This window comes from Drosophila grimshawi, unplaced genomic scaffold, assembly GCF_018153295.1.
Source record: "Drosophila grimshawi isolate 15287-2541.00 unplaced genomic scaffold, ASM1815329v1 contig_184, whole genome shotgun sequence".
In the NCBI taxonomy this organism is placed as follows: domain Eukaryota; kingdom Metazoa; phylum Arthropoda; class Insecta; order Diptera; family Drosophilidae; genus Drosophila; species Drosophila grimshawi.
Window position 1 is genome coordinate 734,952 of NW_025062956.1, and position 19,977 is coordinate 754,928.

Genomic DNA, 19,977 nt, shown 5'->3' on the forward strand with positions numbered 1-19,977 from the left:
TCACTGAAAACAATCGATGTGCGTGTGCCAGGTTGTTGGTTTCGTCTATTGCTTCGGATTCCGTTTACTTCACAAACAATTTAGCAGTCGAACCAATCGGATCACAAGTGCAGGATTCTCAAACGCTTCTCGTTAAGTCAGAGCAGATTTTTTGTTCAACGAAGACCCAATTTTTGTTTTCTTTGTGCGTTAAGTTGCAACCATTAAGTGTAAAAATGCCATCAAACATGAATAATAAACTGTAAGTAATGGTACCAAGGAGCCATGCTAAAAAAAAAGCAAAAATCGATTTTGTAGTGAAAAATAAAGAGGAAATGGAAAATAGTGCACGGGTACCGTAGCCAATCGGACCAAATCCAATTGGTGGCAAATTAATTATGTAGTTTGTTGTTGGTTGCCAATAAAATCATGGCAAATTTTCTATAATAGTGCAATAGTTTTAAGTGTAATATGTTAACTAATTTCGGATCGGTGTTGGTAATATAACTGAAGAATTTAGCCTGAACGCCATATATATGAAATCATATATACATGCATACTTACATACACATGTATGTGCATGTGTGTGTGTGTGTGTGCGAAAGTACATATAATCAAACAAAGAAATTGGATTATGTGAAGAAAAAAAAAACGATCTGTAGGTAAAGTAAATACCCTGATTTCATAAAATATTGTATTTATATGTGCATTTTGAAATGCCGTTTATTTGACTTATGTGTATTTTACTTTTGTTTTTCTCTTCGTAGCAGCCATCTTGTTCACCTCATATATATATGTATGTGGCTGTCACCCCGTGGTAGCCCTGATATGGAGAGAAAAAATATGCGAAAAAGGAATACTGATAAATATTTATTAGCTGTTCATGCGCGTTTCAATTAAAGCTTTATTGCTTAATTGTGCAAAAAACAAACTGCTGTTGTGATATGCTTTGCCACAGAAATCTGGCAACGCTCCGCACACACACACAAACACGCATTAACCGTTTCAATACCCTTCTAAATTTAATATACATATGTACAGATGACTTGACGTATGTGAGTGTGTGTGTGAGAGAGAGAAAGAGCGTCAATTGTGTTGTTTTATTCGGTGTTTACTTGAACAACTGTTTGTTCGCTCTCTTGTCAAGTACTGTAATTTATTATGCCGTAAACTGCCTGACAACACTGTTCGCGCAATGAGGCTGTGTTGTTGTCAGATGTGTTACTTGAATCTTTTTAGGCTGAGAGCAAACAAATGGAGCTTTCGTTAGCAATTACAGTTATTACGCGGTAAACATTGTGACTATATTCGTTCGTTCCTGCTCTTATCTGAGTTTTTTTTTCTGTTTCCAACGAACACAACTTTGACTCTTATCTCGCTGCCAAAATAAACAACAGAAATTGTTTCGACCCAAACGACTTTTCCACTTGCAATGGATGAGGCATTTATAATAAGAACTAATTGGAATTGCGGTTTGCTTACTGCGTCACTTCTATTTGCCCATTTTGTTTTTTGTTTATCATCCGGTTACTATAAGCTGCAATTTTGTCGCTTGATGGCTCCGCGCGCTTTCATTACGTCAAAATCAACATACACACTCACACGCACCAAATAACAACACAAATATACGTACACACATACATAAACAGACACTTGATGTATTTACAAACAATGGAAAATTCCACTCGCCATGCAACTCGGCAAGTGGCAAGCATACATATGTACATATATGTGCATGAGTGTTTGTGTGTGTGAGTGAATTGCCAGAACAGCGCTCAATATTGGGTCAATCGACTGAATCAAGAAGAACGGAAGAAAGAAGTTTCCACTAAAAGTATCAAGTCAGAAATGCTGAATCAGAAGGTCATTAAAGTGGCTGCATTATATCTGTAGTGCTGCCACTTAGGACGTTATCATTTCATGTCTTATCTTATAATAGTCAACATCTTAAAGCTGTCAGCCATCTTATCGCTATAAAGACAAAAAAAATGGAAATGATTAGTTTATTTTATGACTCGCTTTGCCATAAATCTCTCAACTTCTGTTTGCATATGTGTGTGTGTTATAGTGCTGTTTATTGCGAGACATACTTGCTTTGAGGTGAATGGAGATCTGTCTAACAACAATTAAGCATGTTTGTTTGCAGACAGCTTTATGCAGCAATTGCCACATACCATTTTGATGTGTTTACCAACCAGCGACCCATTTACGTACACAGCTAATACCACAATCGTTTCCTTATCTGTCTCATGTGTTATCTTAATTATATGCTAAAAACGCTTAAAGCTCATTTCTTTGTTTTAGACTTTTTACGTTATACTGCCGTAGCAAGGTGCAAAACAAATAAGTTATGGTAACCACTATGTATTAGTCCATGTCACGTGATACTGCTGAGTATTTGAATGATTATGTGATTGATTTACATAAAATGCGTGCGCTGATTCACGTACATATTGTGGGCACATATTATAATAACTGTATTTCCAAAGAAATTATCTTCCACTTTGTTGCCCACATTTGCATATGTTTTTGTTTTGCACATACGCACGCACACACACATCCATTTATACATTTCTTACGGCTAGACAGCACATCACGTAAGCAGGCCCACACATCGATTAACGATGCATTCGTATTATCGTTATCGCTTGTTTTCTTGTGTTTTTGTTTTAAGCTATTTATAGGCACTTAAATTGTTTGCTTTCAACAGTTCACGTGCTGAGCAATATAATAATTAATTCGTTTTGAACACGGCAAAACCGCATTTATCTCCTTATTTATTTATGTAAAAGTAATGAATTTTTGTCATTTCATGAAATTTATCATCATAAACAAATAATCGCATAGAGAGAGGGCAGAGAAAGAAAGCAAAGACCGCATAATATTTGCATAGATATATTCGAAGGGTGTGGTGGACACAAAGCGGCATCAGCAATGCAAATGTAATTAGTTGATTTTGCTTCTTTCCCCCACAACTGGTGTTTGTTTTTGCTCTTTCGCTAGCCAAGAATATCGGACCCGGACTGGGACAAATTGTGGGGCCAATGCTAAACCTTGGAAACTAGATTTCTAAATACATGCCCAAAGGCGGTTTTTCTTCAACAGTTAAACTGTACCTGTTTGTTTGTTTGACTGTTTGTTTCTTCCGATTCGGCCACATATAACCCCACCAATGCGGTAGTATATCTATCTATTGTATCTATACTACAGACACACGCGCACAGGCCGATTAACAAATATATATATACATATAAATATATATATGTGAATGTGTGTGCTTGTGTGTGGGACATCAACTAAATCTTTTTGAAATAAATGATGCCACCGCTATTGGGATGCCTTCAGTTGGCAGACAAGCGCTCAACGCTTCGCTCGCTTCGGCAAACGGGAAAACAAACGCAAATAACAAGCACAAAAACACACGGGTCTTTTTTTTTTAACTTTACCTTACGTTGTAAAAGCAAACAAGATAGGGAGAGTGAGAGAGGGACGCGAATACCTTTCGGAAGCCTTTTCGATGTAAAACTTCTAGAACATTGTTCGAATCGTAAACAAAACTGTGATAACGTAATTAACACAAAAGAGACACACAAGGCATATATTACACATACAACGTAACTGTGATATACACATATACTACATACGTAACTCGTAAATCGTAAATATAAATATAAATATATATACATATATATTTAAAACATAATCATGCAACAGCAACAGCAGCCGCGGCCTGACTCCGTCAACTCAATGGATCGGCTCGGGTAGGTGATTAACAACAATGTATTAAATGTTCCTTTCGATACTCAATTCGCCCAATAGAAACCCATTTAATTACACTTGCCTTGCACACATCATATGCACGTGCTTTCGATTAATTGTGAATGGAGGCTTCTGCTGTTGAATTGCACTCATTTAGTTAACATGCATTGGAGGATGCTCTCCAGAATAGCCTTTGATAAGTAAAAAGTAAAAAAAAAAGCGATGACAATGTTATGTAAAAAGTGCTAAATTAAATCTATATGTAAAAAGATCCCACTGCCTGCTGTTCTTACAATTTTTCCCGCAAAAAAGAAGCTGGATTTGAAGTGAAAAAAGCTTTAAAAAAACCGTGTCAGCACTGCTCTCTTTTCTCGCTTTTTGGGTACTAGAAAATATGCCTTTTGTTGCTCGCTCAATTTGAAATGCGTTGCCAAGTGCGCAGTTTGTTGTTCAATTGGCATCAATATAAAAAATTCATATATATTTTTGTGCCGGCCCGGCAAACATTAGCCTACAAATACATTCTTTTTTTTGGTAACTGTTCGTGATGTGATGTGTCCTGTTGTCTGTCCCCCAATTAAATGTTGATTAACCCCACTGAATCAGAACGAGAGAAATTATGAAAAGCGAATAAGTGAATAAAGAGAGCTGTCCGTCGACAGTCCAGTATAAATTTTAATACTGTCATGGAATTGCTCTCTTTGTATGATATTCGACGTTGCCCGAACAACTAACAAATTGACCTTGTCCTCTGTCTGAAATAAATTGTCTGTTGTCCTTTCAAAGCTTTGCGGCTTTTAAGTTTCACAACAAATTACGAATAGCGAAATGAAGAGAGCTATCCGTCGACAGTCAAGTTATATACCGATTGTAATACTGTCATGGAATTGCTCTCTTTGTATAATATTCGAAAAGCGACGATATTTATAATATATATATGTTTAGTTGATTGTCCCAAATAATTTTGGTGCTGGCTTCTTCTCTAGGTAAAATGGAAAACACAAAAAAAGTCACGTTTTGAAATTCAAGTTTCTGGTTCCATTGTTTTGTTTTCTTTTGACAATTATAAGACTTCAACATGGTTTGTTTGCGACCCGCCCGCTAAGATTAATTTTCCCTTAAATTATGTATAGTCGAATGTGCTGCACTTCCGCATTATATTTTACAAGCCGCCGCGTCCACGTCCGCCTGTGGGACCGCCTTGCCAAGCGCCGCGTCCGCCACCACCGGGTGCACCTGGTGGTCCACCGCCGCCTCGACCGCCGCCAGGAGGACCAGTTCCTCTGCCCCGACCGCGTGCTGCAAACAAAGAAAAACAGACGCTCTAGTAAAAAAAAGCAATGAGACAAAATGGCATTGCGCATGAGTCACCCTGTGCTCGAAGTATCGCCGCTTTGCCGCGTCCCGCTGTACCACCAAGGCCTTTGCCGGTCTGCTTTTTAAACATCGGTGCGTTCTTTAGCATGTCGGGCAGTATGAGGAAACGTATCTTGGATCCGCGTATGTAGACATTCTCCAGGTTGGCTGTTCGCCCGTCCCGATAGGTGACCGTGATTTGTGTCATTTGGCAATTCATGTTGTCCTCAGCCTCAATGAGCTTGCCGCGGTAGACTTCGCCGGTAATTGTCTCGCAAGTGATTATGTGGCCCTCGGCCTCGTGTAAAACTTTAATAGGTACACCAATCGACATCTTTGAGGTATATCTTTACAAATATTTGATAGCTTTCGCGTATTTTTCGGACGCTGTAAATTTTCGCTGTTCTTTCTTTGGGCAAACGTTCACAAGTGAGTATGTGTGTATGTGTGACAGCTGCCCGCGCCGCCATGCTGTGGTGAATAAGTCTGCTTGCATGTAGGGTTGTATTTCAGCCGCATAGTTGCGCGACAAATGTTATCGTTGTTATCGGCGCCAACTGGTTTTTATTGTAGATAGCGGGCATCTTATCTTAAAATAAAATAAACATTTGAAAAACACGTATGCGTTATAAAGATGTGGAATTGTTAAGTTGATTCGTCTTTGCCGATAAGCGTTAAAGTGTTATCGGTCTGCATGTCAGTTTTCCATAAGCTATTGCGCCGTAAAGCTGCTTCAGAGTCTTGCCACCAATTAACTTAAAAATGAATTGGTAAATTTGTATAAACTCCAAATACAACTACAAAATCGAGAGGCCATACTATGGAAATATTAAATTGATAACTAATATCGTTATTTCTGCACATGTTTTGTATCATTCGCAGCGACCCAATGTTTAGTAGTACCTTCGTTAGAAGAGACTATAATGATAGCGGAGTAGCTGGATGTTCCGATAGCAAGCTTCGCACCATCTCGACTTCGTCTTGCGCCACGAACATGTCGACTGAATCTTACCGCATCTCTCTCGGCGTAGGGCCTCTGTGGTGGTCCTGATGTCCCTGTCCACCACAGAACAGATCACGATAGGGCATCGCTCTTAACGGGTAAATAACCGAACCATCAAATTGCAATTTCCTTTTTATACACTGCCTATGGTTTTTGTTTTGTTTTTTCATCGATTTGACAGGCTACAGCCGCAAGTCTTCGGTCGATTCGGCTGGCGGCAGCTTGTTCGAGGCCAGCTCTCGGGCTTCGTCATCCTCATCTTCGTCGTCGGAATGCTCTGACTCGGAGTCGCATGACATTCATTCGTTGTGCTCAGAGGATGACTGCCAGGAGGTGTTGCGCCAGATCCTGCTGCATGACCAACCAGTGCATATTTCTATCAAATTGCACGTCACTGAAGACCTGTCAACCAATTGGATGTCGATTTTGAACCCGACCAACAACATTCTATATGTCGCCTTTCCCACTGACTTACCCCCAGCCGGCTCCAAGGAGACCTTCATCTCGCTTTTGGAATTTGCCGAGGATAAGTTAGAGGTGGACGGCATCGTCATGGTAATGAGTAAGGATCAGCCGGAGTGTGCTCGTTTAATTGAGGCATTCCTTTTCATGGGCTTCGAGCCGTTATCAAGAAAGTCGCCGAAGGCACCACCAGCAGCCGTCAACGATAACGAGAACTACTATTTCCTCTACACCATCGAGGAGTAGAAATTGGGACAACGTGTTGGCAACAGTTTTGCATCAGACGATGTTTAGTTACACATAACCGAAACAATTTACTTATTCAAACTTATCTACAATAATCAATAATAACTAAAGTGTTTGCGAACATAAATATTACCCATCTGAGTAGTACACCACCACAATATCTACACAAGCTGACATATTGACCCCGATGTGTTCAATGAAAATTCAAATCTAAGCAACTCGTTTCAAACTTTGTCAACGCGATCATTTTCTTTTGTGGTTATTCTATCAATATCCGATTGAATTAACAACATTAATTCGCCACGTTAAGAGCAAGCTTCAACTTGTCGTATATTATTACACAAAATATAATCAAAAAAAAAAAAAAAAAAAAAAATACGTAAAAAAAAAAATACTAAAACTACGAAAAAAAAAATGTATTAGTTTTAAGTTTATTTGTGAATTGCATTACAATTTATTTATGTCTTCTATATTTTTTTCTATTGTCATCATTTTTGTTTTCAAAAACCAATATTCTTGTTTATTCAATAATTTCATTAATTCAATATTTTCATAAATCCCACACGTATTTTATATAAAAAAAAATGTTTTCTATATATATATATATATTCAATTTTTGTATACTTATTTTCGATGAAAATGAAGGAATGAAGCATTCGAAAGTGGAACATACATATTTATATATATTTAATAAACTACCACGTTTATCAAGCAAACACATACATATATAAACGTATACATATATATTCAAACTAATAAATAAATCTTGAAATCAATAGATTAAAAGAACACATCAGCAAAAAATCGATATTTAATATTTTATTTTCATTATTTTGTAATATTTTGAACTATATGCAATAAAATTAATGATTCAATAATATTATTGACGTATTCCTCACTTTGACTGGTGATTTCCTTCTGTAAATAACCGGCTACGTACTATCAGAGATAAGTTTGCTAATTATTGACGTTGATCATATATGAGTTTAAAAATAATTGGACACCTGAGTGAAAAGCAAAATGGAATTAATTTAAAATTTGAACTTTCTGCTTGAGAACTATGCGCAAATTGTGGAAATTATCTGGCAATATTATCTGAGATACTCCAATCAACGTCACATAATTTGTAGGTTTCTCAGTTATGAGATGGCTGGTGCTACCAGGAACAATTCAACTCGATCGTCATATGGACACTTGATCTGTGCCTTTTTTAATCGTACACATCTGTTGTGAATGACTAGTAGAAAATACATAAAGCGTGTGCTTTGTTTTCCACTCTTTATGGGCGATAAAAAAACCGAACACCGACGCGTATATACATACAACGTAAGCATGTGTGTGTATATCTGTATGTATTATATAGGGGCTGGAGTTGCTGGTCATATAAAATATAACGCTATAAACAGCAACGGAAGAGTTTCCGAAAGCAGTCGACTTTTGGACGTACGCGTTTACACAACGAACTTTTTTTGTAAGGCACAACCGAATACAGAGAGAGGAATATATCATGTTGAAGGCGGTAAGTGTGTGAGGAATGGGCACGATATTGTTGTTATCTTATCCGCTTAGATAACGACCAGTGTTGCATCAATCCAACTATTAGAATTTCCAAATATATGTATTGCTTTGATCTATTTTTTCAGTTGTTTATCATTGCAACCATCCTGATTGCCGTTGTGCTGGCAACGCAGCATATTGAGGACAGTCAACGTCAACATTCGCACCACAAGCGCCAGCATTCCCAGCATGTGGGTCAGCATCAGCATAGTGGCCATCTGACGGACAAGTCCAGGCATCACCAATTGCCGGAAAACAACAAGGAGCAGGTGAAGCATGGACGCGTCAAAGTTCCAGTCGTGCCACACCACTCCAAATCGCATAGAAACGACAGGCGCCACAAGACGCCACTGAGTCCAAAGTCTGCGAAGAAAGAGCATCTTCCGCAGCAGAAAGCATCCCATCACAAGAGGCAAGCGCACAAGGCTCACGGACATGGTCGCAAGCACCATTAGAGAGGCGTCTCTATAGCAATACTTTTCAGCATTTCACCTTTTAAGCAATGGCTGTAATCAAACGCAACTTAATTTTTTTAGTGCGAAAGACAAATTTCGTTGCCACATTAAAGTAAAAACAAAGAGAAACCTTTGCACTTTTTTTTTATGAAATCAACCAGCTTGTAATCTTTTTATTTTTGACGAAAACATACTCTTTTTTTAATGTCCAACAATGTTTGAACTTATGATCTTCACATAATTGTCTCAACTTGTGTGTGTCGTAAATCTTGGGGGGCTTCGGGTTCAGGCCTGAATTACTTATTCGCTATTGCCAAATACTTTCAGCTAATGCTCTTTTTTGGCCACATTTCCCTTTGTTAAGTTTACGTTGCCGGCGTCAAGCTACAAATATTATTATTTCAACTTCTTCGGAAGCGCTTAAGTGTCTGACGATCCGGTTTTACAAACAAACCGAGTACAGCTCAAACAGAGCAGCAATTTATAAATAATAAAGATTATCTTTTGTGAGTGGTGTTAAATATTGCGGGGTCAAAAGCATATGACGTCAGTATGTCTAAAAAGCTGACTGAACTTGTTTTGAGAGATGGCCCAGTAGCCGGGTGAAAGGAGAAGCATGTGGGTACAATATACTATAGTCAAATGTGCGCCTTGCAAATGTGCTAAATACATTTTTAATTGAAAAGAAAAATACACATAGAGAAGCAATAAAACGCAATACGTATTTTACAATTTATTAATCATTTCATATTTAGAGCGCAAGCCAATCCACAAATAAATAAAGTAATATACATATATATATATATATATATATATATATATATATATATATATATATATACATATATATATTTGTATCTTGCTTGATATAATATATTTAAATATTTGGTTGTTAGTACTCATGTATAAGGGAAACGTACTAGACTTGTACATATATGTACGTTTATAAGATACTGTAAACGGTTATATTGCTTGGTTTTCCACATTTGATCAACCCCAGACAGGATAAATGTGGCGACGATAGGAGCGTCCGTAACCTCGGTAGCCACCATAGCGATATCCATATCCACCATATCCGCCATATCCATATCCGCCATAGCCTCCGCCTCCATAATATGGACTGTAATACGATGGAGAGTAGTACCCAATCCCAATAGTATCTGCTGTGGACAGGTCATCTTCCGAAGCTTTGGTCACCAAGGTCTTTAAGACAAGTAAAAGTGAATTCAATTTGTGAAAAAGTACATATATTCAATTAATTACCTCTCCAGGAGCCGCCTTAGTTGGGGACAGCAAAAAAATCAGCGCAGTCAGACAAAGACAGACTATCAAGAACTGGAAGTAGAACACAGTAAATTTAGATGATTAATTGAACAATCTTAGCTGACTATATTTGTTGATGTTGACTTCTTACTTTTGGCATGGTTAATATTGTATGTAAAATCTCGCAATATGTATATTTCTAACGAATTAACGCCTTTCGCCTATTTTGAGTCTGCTTGAAAGCTCTGTTGTTGATGAACTGTGATTCTGAGCAACCTGGCCAAGATCTTTTATAGTGCGCAAAATAAGCCGCAGATTGATTTTGCATATGATCATTGATTTGCCAAACATTAGCCTGGATAAGTCGTTAGCCGCGAGAGAATTGTATATGCACGAACAAGGGCGTACGCAGTGGAAAGGGTATCCCTGATTTAAATTGGAATACTGTCACACACATCCCTCCACATTATTAAAAATAAAACCAAAAACAAATACGAAAATAGAAAATACATATTAAATAAATATATATTTATTTAGCACTCCCCACTTTCACATAAGCTGGGTACGCCCTTGTGTACTTAGATTATATGTATATTCATGCATAAGAATCGGATCTTACACACAGAAAGCATTATTTCAGAATCTAAAATCCATATATAATCAATCAGTAATGTAGTGCAACATCAAAACATGTATTCCATGCAAAATTTGAAATTCCACAAATTCATCAGTGAGTAAATATGCTGACGCACTATTTGACAAATGTTACTAAAGAGTACGGCAAACAAATACACAAATGTGCTGTGCAATTGCTGACCAGCTTATTGATTTCATTATTACAATAAGAACGGGCTGGGGTTTTTTTTTTCTTAATTTTTGTTTATGATATTTGAAAATTATTCAAAGTGAAATTTGTTTAACGCTTACATCGATATTTATATCGATATGTTTTTAAAATTACCGAATTGGCCTATCGCATATAGCTAGTCGATGTTATGTTGGAAAATTATCGGTCATCTCAAAAAAATGTCTGCCGCATCTTAAACGTTTTGCAAGAAAAGCCGGAAAATTGTTAAAAATTGCAAAAAGTTATTTAAATTTGTCGAATAGGTATGTATATAACTCAAATATGCCTTCACTTCAACGTAAAGCGTGAAATGTTCGCATAGAATTTGTTCTTTGCGTAAAAATAGATGTGGTGAAAATTGCAAAATGCGGCGACAAAACCGACGTCTGTCTCTGCTTCTTTCTCCTCGCCGTTAATGAAACGTGTGTGTGCTTTGTTTTTATACGTATTCGTATTTATCGATTAGCAGTGTCCCATGTGATTGAGCGATGTCTATACCGCCGTATATGATTCCGCCCAACGCCTGGGCCGCCCAACTGATAGCCCAGCAGCAGGCGTACGCGGCGGCCCATGCACAGCATGCTCAGCTGCATGCCCAGCAGCAGATGGCTAACCAGATACAGCAAATCCCTCCGCCGGGCGCACCTTTGCCGTCTGCGGGCCACGCCAATGGCATTCCGGTGCCGGCAGTGGGCGTGCCGCAGCCACAGCTGGGTCAAATACCCACACCCAAACCCGACATTCTCACCGAGGACAAGCTGCAGGAGAAGGCGATGAAGTGGCAGCAACTGCAGTCGAAGCGATTCGCAGAGAAACGCAAATTTGGCTTTATTGACACACAGAAGGAGGACATGCCGCCGGAGCATATACGTAAAATTATTCGGGATCATGGTGATATGACCTCTCGCAAGTATCGTCACGATAAGCGAGTTTACCTGGGTGCACTCAAATACATGCCGCATGCTGTGCTGAAGCTGCTCGAGAATATGCCCATGCCGTGGGAACAGATCAGGGATGTGCAGGTCCTGTATCATATTACGGGTGCCATTACCTTTGTCAATGAGATACCCTGGGTCATTGAGCCAGTTTACATTGCTCAGTGGGGGTAAGTTTAATTTCGTTTCCATATATATAAATATAATTTAAGCAAAATATGGGTCAACATTTTGCAGCACCATGTGGATTATGATGCGTCGTGAGAAGCGCGATCGTCGTCACTTTAAACGAATGCGTTTCCCGCCCTTTGACGATGAGGAGCCGCCGTTGGACTATGCGGACAACGTTTTAGATGTCGAACCGCTGGAGGCCATACAAATTGAGCTAGATAACGATGAAGATAATGCCGTCTACAAATGGTTCTATGATCATAGACCCTTAGTCGACACGCCGTAAGTAATTATGATATACCAATATATATATCTAACTCCCAACTGATATAATCTTCCATAGGTTTGTGAACGGCTCCACGTACCGCAAGTGGAATCTATCTCTGCCACAGCTGGCAACCCTTTATCGCCTGGCCAACCAGCTGCTGACTGACCTGGTCGACAATAACTTCTTTTATTTGTTTGATCCAAAGAGTTTCTTTACCGCTAAGGCGCTTAACATGGCCATACCAGGTGGCCCAAAGTTTGAGCCGCTGATCAAGGATCACAATGTTGGGTAAACTAATGCAATATATAATTAAAGCGACTATTTTGATAATTGCTTGCTTTTCAGTGACGAGGACTGGAACGAGTTCAATGATATAAACAAGGTTATTATAAGACAGCCCATTCGCACCGAGTATCGTATTGCGTTTCCATATCTGTACAACAATATGCCACATTTTGTGCATCTAAGCTGGTAAGAAATTAATTTTTATATATATCAATATGTATATAGACATGTACATGGCAGTAGAGTTTCCAGTTGAAGTTGCCTGCTGGCAAACACTTTATGCCCTGTTAGAGCACACCAAACGCCCAACTTACTACCAATTTAGCGATTGTTTCCTTTTGGGAAGTGCAATGTGAATGTTCGTTACGATTTTCTAGACTAAATCGCGACTGCTGATAGTTGCATACAAGCATAGTTCTTATGATCAACAGGGAGTGACTATTAAATGTACCTTTCACTTGTATTTATTCTCTGTCTTTCTCTCTCTTTAGGTACCATACGCCCAATGTGGTCTACATCAAAACCGAAGATCCGGACTTACCGGCCTTCTACTTTGATCCACTTATCAATCCCATTTCACATCGCAATGCCAATTCTAAAATCCAAGAGCCATTGCCCGATGATGATGAGGACTTTTCGCTGCCCGATGATGTGCAGCCCTTCTTGCAGGACACACCGCTCTATACGGATAATACAGCCAATGGCATTGCGCTGTTGTGGGCACCGCGTCCGTTTAATATGCGCTCGGGACGTTCACGTCGCGCTATCGATGTGCCGCTGGTTAAATGCTGGTACAAGGAGCATTGTCCACCTGGTCATCCGGTCAAGGTGCGCGTCAGCTATCAGAAGCTGCTCAAATACTATGTGCTCAATGCCCTGAAGCATCGCAAGCCGAAGCCACAAAAGAAGCGGTAGGTTAACTAATTACACCATGACTTCTTAATTTCTATTATTGATATGTTTTTTTGTTCTCTTTTCTAGATATTTGTTCCGCTCCTTTAAGGCGACTAAATTCTTTCAAACAACCACCTTGGATTGGGTTGAGGCTGGACTACAAGTGTGTCGCCAGGGCTATAACATGCTCAATTTGCTTATACATCGTAAGAATCTAAACTATCTGCATTTGGACTACAATTTCAACTTGAAGCCGGTAAAGACGCTGACTACCAAGGAGCGTAAAAAGTCACGTTTTGGCAATGGTAATTGACTTTTTAATCATTAATTTAATCCCATTCTTAATGTCTGCTTCCTTTGGCAGCTTTTCATTTGTGCCGTGAGATTCTGCGCCTGACCAAACTAATCATCGATTCGCATGTACAGTATCGTCTCAACAATGTGGACGCCTTTCAGCTGGCTGATGGCCTGCAGTATATCTTTGCACACGTTGGCCAGCTAACAGGCATGTATCGCTACAAGTACAAGCTAATGCGACAGATACGCATGTGCAAGGATCTGAAGCATCTGATCTACTATCGCTTTAATACGGGACCAGTGGGTAAGGGTCCTGGTTGTGGCTTCTGGGCACCGGGTTGGCGTGTTTGGTTATTCTTTATGCGTGGCATAACACCGCTGCTGGAGCGTTGGCTCGGCAATCTGTTGTCGCGTCAATTCGAGGGTCGTCATTCGAAGGGAGTCGCGAAGACGGTGACAAAGCAACGTGTCGAATCACATTTCGATTTGGAGTTGCGTGCCTCAGTTATGCACGATATTGTCGACATGATGCCCGAGGGCATCAAGCAGAACAAGGCGCGCACCATACTCCAGCATCTGTCTGAGGCTTGGCGCTGCTGGAAGGCCAATATACCGTGGAAGGTGCCCGGTCTGCCCATACCCATTGAGAACATGATTCTGCGCTATGTCAAAATGAAGGCCGATTGGTGGACAAATACGGCTCACTACAATCGTGAGAGAATACGCCGTGGCGCCACCGTCGACAAGACTGTGTGCAAGAAGAATTTGGGCCGTTTGACACGTCTGTATTTGAAGGCAGAGCAGGAACGGCAACATAACTACCTCAAGGATGGCCCGTATATATCGCCCGAGGAGGCGGTCGCCATATATACCACAACGGTGCATTGGCTGGAGTCCCGCCGCTTTGCACCAGTCCCCTTTCCACCCCTCTCCTACAAGCACGATACCAAGCTGTTGATTTTGGCTCTGGAGCGCCTCAAGGAGGCATACAGTGTCAAGTCACGTTTGAATCAAAGCCAGCGCGAGGAGCTCGGCCTGATTGAGCAGGCTTATGATAATCCCCATGAGGCACTCTCCCGCATCAAGCGTCACCTGCTAACACAGCGCGCTTTCAAGGAGGTAAGATCAGTTTAAAATTAATGCTGAAGCTTAATTTTTGAGTTTTTTTTTTGTTTTTGTTTTTGTTTTATTTTTCTTCCAGGTGGGCATTGAGTTCATGGACTTGTATAGTCATTTGATACCTGTGTACGAGGTCGAGCCACTGGAGAAGATTACGGATGCTTACTTAGATCAGTATCTGTGGTATGAGGCAGACAAGCGCCGCCTCTTTCCGCCATGGATTAAGCCCAGCGATACGGAACCACCGCCATTGCTGGCCTACAAGTGGTGTCAAGGTAACAAAGCGTTTGTTTCTTCTTTTAAAGCATATTAAATTCCGAGTGTGGTATTTCTGTGCATTTTGGGCGTGTGATTTGTGGCAAAGTGATGAGCTTGATTCCATCCCCTTGTTGCAAACCTCACGCCGAAGGTGGCGCATCTAAGCAACAATATTAATATACAAGTTTCCACTATTATTAATTATAAAAATCGCCATGTGAAAATGCCAGCTAAATGTTCTATGCTTTTGCAGGCATCAACAATCTGCAGGATGTCTGGGATGTGGGTGAGGGTGAATGCAATGTGTTGCTCGAGTCGCGCTTTGAGAAGCTGTACGAGAAGATTGATTTGACCTTGCTAAATCGTCTGCTGCGTTTGATTGTCGATCACAACATTGCTGATTATATGACAGCCAAGAATAACGTGGTCATCAACTACAAGGACATGAATCATACCAACAGCTATGGCATCATACGCGGTCTACAGTTCTCTTCCTTTATAACGCAGTACTACGGACTTGTTTTGGATCTGTTGGTCCTGGGCCTGCATCGCTCCAGCGAAATGGCTGGCCCACCGCAGATACCAAACGATTTCCTAACATTCCAGGACGCCGGCACAGAAACAGCGCATCCCATACGTCTTTACTGTCGCTATGTGGATCGTATACATTTGTTCTTCAGGTTCTCAGCTGAAGAGGCGCGAGACCTGATCCAGCGTTATCTCACCGAGCACCCGGATCCTAACAATGAGAACATTGTGGGCTATAATAACAAAAAGTGTTGGCCACGCGATGCGCGCATGCGTCTGATGAAGCATGACGTTAATCTGTACGTTTATCAATATAATCATTGGTATGTCTTCTTTTGTTTATATTTTCTTCTGCTTGCAGTGGTCGTGCTGTCTTCTGGGATATCAAGAATCGTTTGCCCCGCTCGGTGACCACCATTGGCTGGGAAAGCACATTCGTTTCGGTCTATTCCAAGGATAATCCAAATCTTCTCTTTAATATGAGCGGCTTCGAGTGTCGCATACTGCCAAAGGTTCCTTTAAATTCAAATTGCTCACCAAGTTCAGTTAGTATTTTGTGTATTTTTCATATATTTGCAGTGTCGCACCCAAAACGAGGAGTTCACGCATCGTGATGGCGTCTGGAATTTGCAGAATGAAATAACCAAGGAGCGCACAGCTCAGTGCTTCCTGCGTGTGGATGATGAGTCACTGGGACGTTTCCATAATCGTGTGCGACAGATTTTGATGGCCTCCGGTTCCACGACATTCACAAAGGTATAGAGAGATTTAATTACTTCAATGTACAAATGATTTTATATTCGATTCGCTTATAGATTGTCAACAAATGGAATACAGCGCTTATTGGCCTCATGACCTATTTCCGTGAGGCTGTGGTCAACACACAGGAGCTGCTGGATCTGCTGGTCAAGTGCGAAAACAAAATACAGACTCGTATCAAGATTGGCTTGAACTCCAAAATGCCTTCACGTTTTCCGCCCGTTGTGTTCTACACGCCCAAAGAGTTGGGCGGCCTGGGCATGTTGAGTATGGGTCATGTGCTGATTCCACAATCCGATCTGCGCTGGTCCAAGCAAACCGATGTTGGCATTACGCATTTCCGCTCCGGTTAGTGTTCCTATAATATTCTATATATTTCTATATTATCTAACAAGTAACTTTCCTCTACTTTTCAGGTATGTCGCATGACGAGGATCAGCTTATACCAAATCTGTATCGCTACATACAGCCGTGGGAGAGTGAGTTTATTGACTCGCAGCGCGTTTGGGCCGAGTATGCGCTGAAGCGTCAGGAGGCAAATGCACAGAATCGTCGGCTTACCCTGGAGGATTTGGAAGACAGCTGGGATCGTGGTATACCGCGCATAAATACGCTCTTCCAGAAGGATCGGCATACGCTGGCCTACGACAAGGGCTGGCGCATACGTACAGAGTTCAAGCAGTATCAGGTGCTCAAGCAAAATCCCTTCTGGTGGACGCATCAGCGGCACGATGGCAAACTGTGGAATCTGAATAACTATCGCACAGATATGATACAGGCGCTGGGTGGCGTGGAGGGTATTCTGGAGCACACACTCTTCAAGGGCACATACTTCCCCACCTGGGAGGGTTTGTTCTGGGAAAAGGCATCCGGCTTTGAGGAGTCCATGAAGTACAAGAAGCTGACAAACGCTCAGCGTTCCGGTCTTAACCAGATACCCAATCGTCGCTTTACACTCTGGTGGTCACCGACCATTAATCGCGCGAACGTCTATGTGGGTTTCCAGGTGCAGTTAGATTTAACGGGTATTTTCATGCACGGCAAAATTCCCACGCTGAAAATTTCGTTGATTCAAATCTTTCGTGCTCACTTGTGGCAAAAGATACACGAATCCATTGTGATGGATTTATGTCAGGTGTTTGATCAGGAACTGGACGCCCTCGAGATCGAGACAGTGCAAAAGGAGACAATACATCCCCGCAAGTCATACAAAATGAACTCATCCTGTGCGGACATCCTGCTCTTCCCAGCCTACAAGTGGAACGTATCGCGTCCGTCGCTACTGGCGGACACCAAGGATACCATGGACAATACAACCACACAGAAGTATTGGTTGGATATACAACTGCGTTGGGGCGATTATGATTCGCACGATGTGGAGCGTTATGCGAGAGCCAAGTTCTTGGATTACACCACGGATAACATGTCCATTTATCCATCGCCGACGGGCGTGCTAATTGCCATAGATTTGGCCTACAATCTGCACTCGGCCTATGGCAATTGGTTCCCCGGCTGTAAAACGCTCATACAACAGGCCATGGCCAAGATTATGAAGGCCAATCCGGCGCTTTATGTGTTGCGTGAGCGCATCCGTAAAGCACTGCAGCTATACTCCTCGGAGCCAACGGAGCCGTACCTGAGCTCTCAGAATTATGGTGAATTGTTCTCGAATCAGATCATTTGGTTTGTGGACGATACGAATGTGTATCGCGTGACCATTCACAAGACCTTTGAGGGCAATTTGACAACGAAGCCGATCAATGGTGCCATCTTCATATTCAATCCACGCACCGGACAGCTCTTCCTCAAGATTATTCACACGTCGGTGTGGGCGGGCCAGAAGCGTTTGGGCCAGTTGGCCAAATGGAAGACGGCTGAGGAGGTAGCAGCTCTCATCCGCTCGCTGCCCGTTGAGGAGCAGCCCAAGCAGATTATTGTCACGCGCAAGGGCATGTTGGATCCACTCGAAGTGCATTTACTTGATTTCCCCAATATTGTCATCAAGGGTTCGGAGTTGCAGTTGCCCTTCCAGGCATGTCTCAAAGTCGAGAAATTTGGTGATCTTATTCTAAAGGCCACCGAGCCACAAATGGTATTGTTCAATCTCTACGATGACTGGTTGAAGACAATATCCTCGTATACAGCGTTCAGTCGTCTCATTCTGATACTGCGTGCCCTGCATGTCAACACTGAGCGCACCAAGATCATCTTGAAGCCCGACAAGACGACCATAACGGAAGCACATCACATTTGGCCCACGTTAACGGACGAGGAATGGATCAAGGTGGAGGTGCAGCTGAAGGATCTCATTCTCGCCGATTATGGCAAGAAGAACAATGTGAATGTTGCCTCGCTGACACAGTCCGAGATCCGTGACATTATACTCGGCATGGAGATTAGTGCACCATCCGCCCAGCGTCAACAAATCGCTGAAATCGAGAAGCAGACCAAGGAACAGAATCAACTGACGGCAACAACGACGCGCACAACAAACAAACATGGTGACGAGATTATCACCTCGACAACATCCAACTACGAGACTCAAACATTCAGTTCCAAGACGGAGTGGCGCGTCCGTGCAATTTCCGCCACTAATTTGCATCTACGCACGAATCACATTTATGTGAGCTCCGATGACATCAAGGAGACGGGCTACACATACATTCTGCCCAAAAATATATTGAAGAAGTTCGTCACCATATCTGATCTGCGCGCCCAGATCGCTGGGTATTTGTATGGTGTCAGTCCGCCGGATAATCCGCAGGTGAAGGAGATCCGTTGCATTGTGATGCCGCCACAATGGGGCACCCATCAGACGATCAATTTGCCCAATGCTTTACCCACGCATCAGTATCTCAAGGATATGGAGCCACTGGGCTGGATACACACGCAACCGAACGAATTGCCGCAATTGTCGCCGCAGGACATAACGACGCACGCGAAGATTATGCAAGAGAACTCCAACTGGGATGGCGAAAAGACAATTGTCATCACATGCTCGTTTACGCCCGGCTCGTGTTCCCTGACTGCCTACAAGCTGACACCATCTGGCTTCGAGTGGGGCTCCAAGAACACCGACAAGGGCAACAATCCTAAAGGCTATCTGCCGTCGCATTATGAGCGCGTCCAGATGCTGTTATCCAATAAGTTCCTCGGCTTCTTTATGGTGCCGGCGCAGAGCAGTTGGAATTATAACTTTATGGGTGTGCGGCACGATCCGAACATGAAATACGAACTGCAATTGGCCAATCCTAAGGAATTTTATCACGAACTGCATCGCACATCGCATTTCCTGCTCTTCTCAAATCTCGAGGATGGCGGCGATGGCGCCGGCGCTGATCGTGAGGATGTTTATGCATAATTTACAACAACTGCGGGAGGACGGATTAGTCACCAACAGAAAATCGGATATGTAACCTGAGGACACTTTTAATTCTTCTTCCTTCTAAGTGCAAACCATTTTTTATAACCCTGGATATCCTGATTCATTACAATAAAACAAAAATCAAATTTAAGCTCTCAATTACCAACATTTT

The 19,977-nt window shown here is 41.7% G+C and overlaps 5 protein-coding genes and 1 non-coding gene across 6 annotated transcripts; 4 read left to right on the forward strand and 2 right to left on the reverse strand.

Annotated features, from left to right (window-relative positions):
- Positions 1-3,669: 3,669 nt before the first annotated feature.
- On the forward strand, positions 3,670-7,677 carry LOC6559190 (ornithine decarboxylase antizyme). Its single transcript, XM_032734922.1, is given in 4 exon segments — positions 3,670-3,740; positions 5,977-6,142; positions 6,144-6,195; positions 6,279-7,677. Coding segments are annotated over 4 exon segments (801 nt in total). The 5' UTR covers positions 3,670-3,684; the 3' UTR covers positions 6,806-7,677.
- LOC6559949 (small nuclear ribonucleoprotein Sm D3) lies at positions 4,754-5,524 on the reverse strand. The gene is made up of 2 exons (XM_001987831.2): positions 5,110-5,524; positions 4,754-5,037 (listed from the first exon to the last, which is right to left on the reverse strand). Exons 1-2 carry the CDS (start codon positions 5,426-5,428, stop codon positions 4,901-4,903), a joined length of 456 nt encoding a protein of 151 aa, XP_001987867.1. The 5' UTR covers positions 5,429-5,524; the 3' UTR covers positions 4,754-4,900.
- A 561-nt stretch (positions 7,678-8,238) lies between the features above and the next one.
- On the forward strand, positions 8,239-8,946 carry LOC6559950 (histidine-rich glycoprotein). Its single transcript, XM_001987832.3, has 2 exons — positions 8,239-8,324; positions 8,449-8,946. Exons 1-2 carry the CDS (start codon positions 8,313-8,315, stop codon positions 8,815-8,817), a joined length of 381 nt encoding a protein of 126 aa, XP_001987868.1. The 5' UTR covers positions 8,239-8,312; the 3' UTR covers positions 8,818-8,946.
- A 718-nt stretch (positions 8,947-9,664) lies between these two features.
- On the reverse strand, positions 9,665-10,528 carry LOC6559951 (pupal cuticle protein Edg-91). The gene is made up of 3 exons (XM_001987833.2): positions 10,232-10,528; positions 10,081-10,152; positions 9,665-10,020 (listed from the first exon to the last, which is right to left on the reverse strand). The coding sequence occupies exons 1-3, from the start codon at positions 10,238-10,240 to the stop codon at positions 9,808-9,810; spliced, it is 294 nt and encodes a 97-aa protein (XP_001987869.1). The 5' UTR covers positions 10,241-10,528; the 3' UTR covers positions 9,665-9,807.
- Positions 10,529-11,393: 865 nt separating this feature from the next.
- Positions 11,394-19,956, forward strand: LOC6559952 (pre-mRNA-processing-splicing factor 8). Its single transcript, XM_001987834.3, has 13 exons — positions 11,394-12,032; positions 12,100-12,315; positions 12,377-12,589; positions 12,647-12,772; positions 13,078-13,497; positions 13,568-13,785; positions 13,845-14,896; positions 14,979-15,171; positions 15,408-15,981; positions 16,044-16,194; positions 16,262-16,438; positions 16,498-16,789; positions 16,858-19,956. The coding sequence occupies exons 1-13, from the start codon at positions 11,416-11,418 to the stop codon at positions 19,800-19,802; spliced, it is 7,194 nt and encodes a 2,397-aa protein (XP_001987870.1). The 5' UTR covers positions 11,394-11,415; the 3' UTR covers positions 19,803-19,956.
- LOC116805149 lies at positions 12,815-12,997 on the forward strand. The gene has a single exon (XR_004365062.1).
- Positions 19,957-19,977: the final 21 nt, after the last annotated feature.

Bases quoted from the DNA above. Each gene is read 5' to 3' on its own strand.
- LOC6559949 (XM_001987831.2), bottom strand. From the start codon at position 5,428: ATGTCGATTGGTGTACCTATTAAAGTTTTACACGAGGCCGAGGGCCAC. The intron at 5,038-5,109 runs GTGACTCATGCG...CTTTGTTTGCAG, and splicing joins GGCGATACTTCGAGCACAGG to CACGCGGTCGGGGCAGAGGA.
- LOC6559951 (XM_001987833.2), bottom strand. The intron at 10,021-10,080 runs GTAATTAATTGA...CTTGTCTTAAAG, and splicing joins CTAAGGCGGCTCCTGGAGAG to ACCTTGGTGACCAAAGCTTC.
- LOC6559952 (XM_001987834.3), top strand. From the start codon at position 11,416: ATGTCTATACCGCCGTATATGATTCCGCCCAACGCCTGGGCCGCCCAA. The intron at 12,033-12,099 runs GTAAGTTTAATT...AACATTTTGCAG, and splicing joins GTTTACATTGCTCAGTGGGG to CACCATGTGGATTATGATGC. The intron at 16,790-16,857 runs GTTAGTGTTCCT...TCTACTTTTCAG, and splicing joins CATTACGCATTTCCGCTCCG to GTATGTCGCATGACGAGGAT.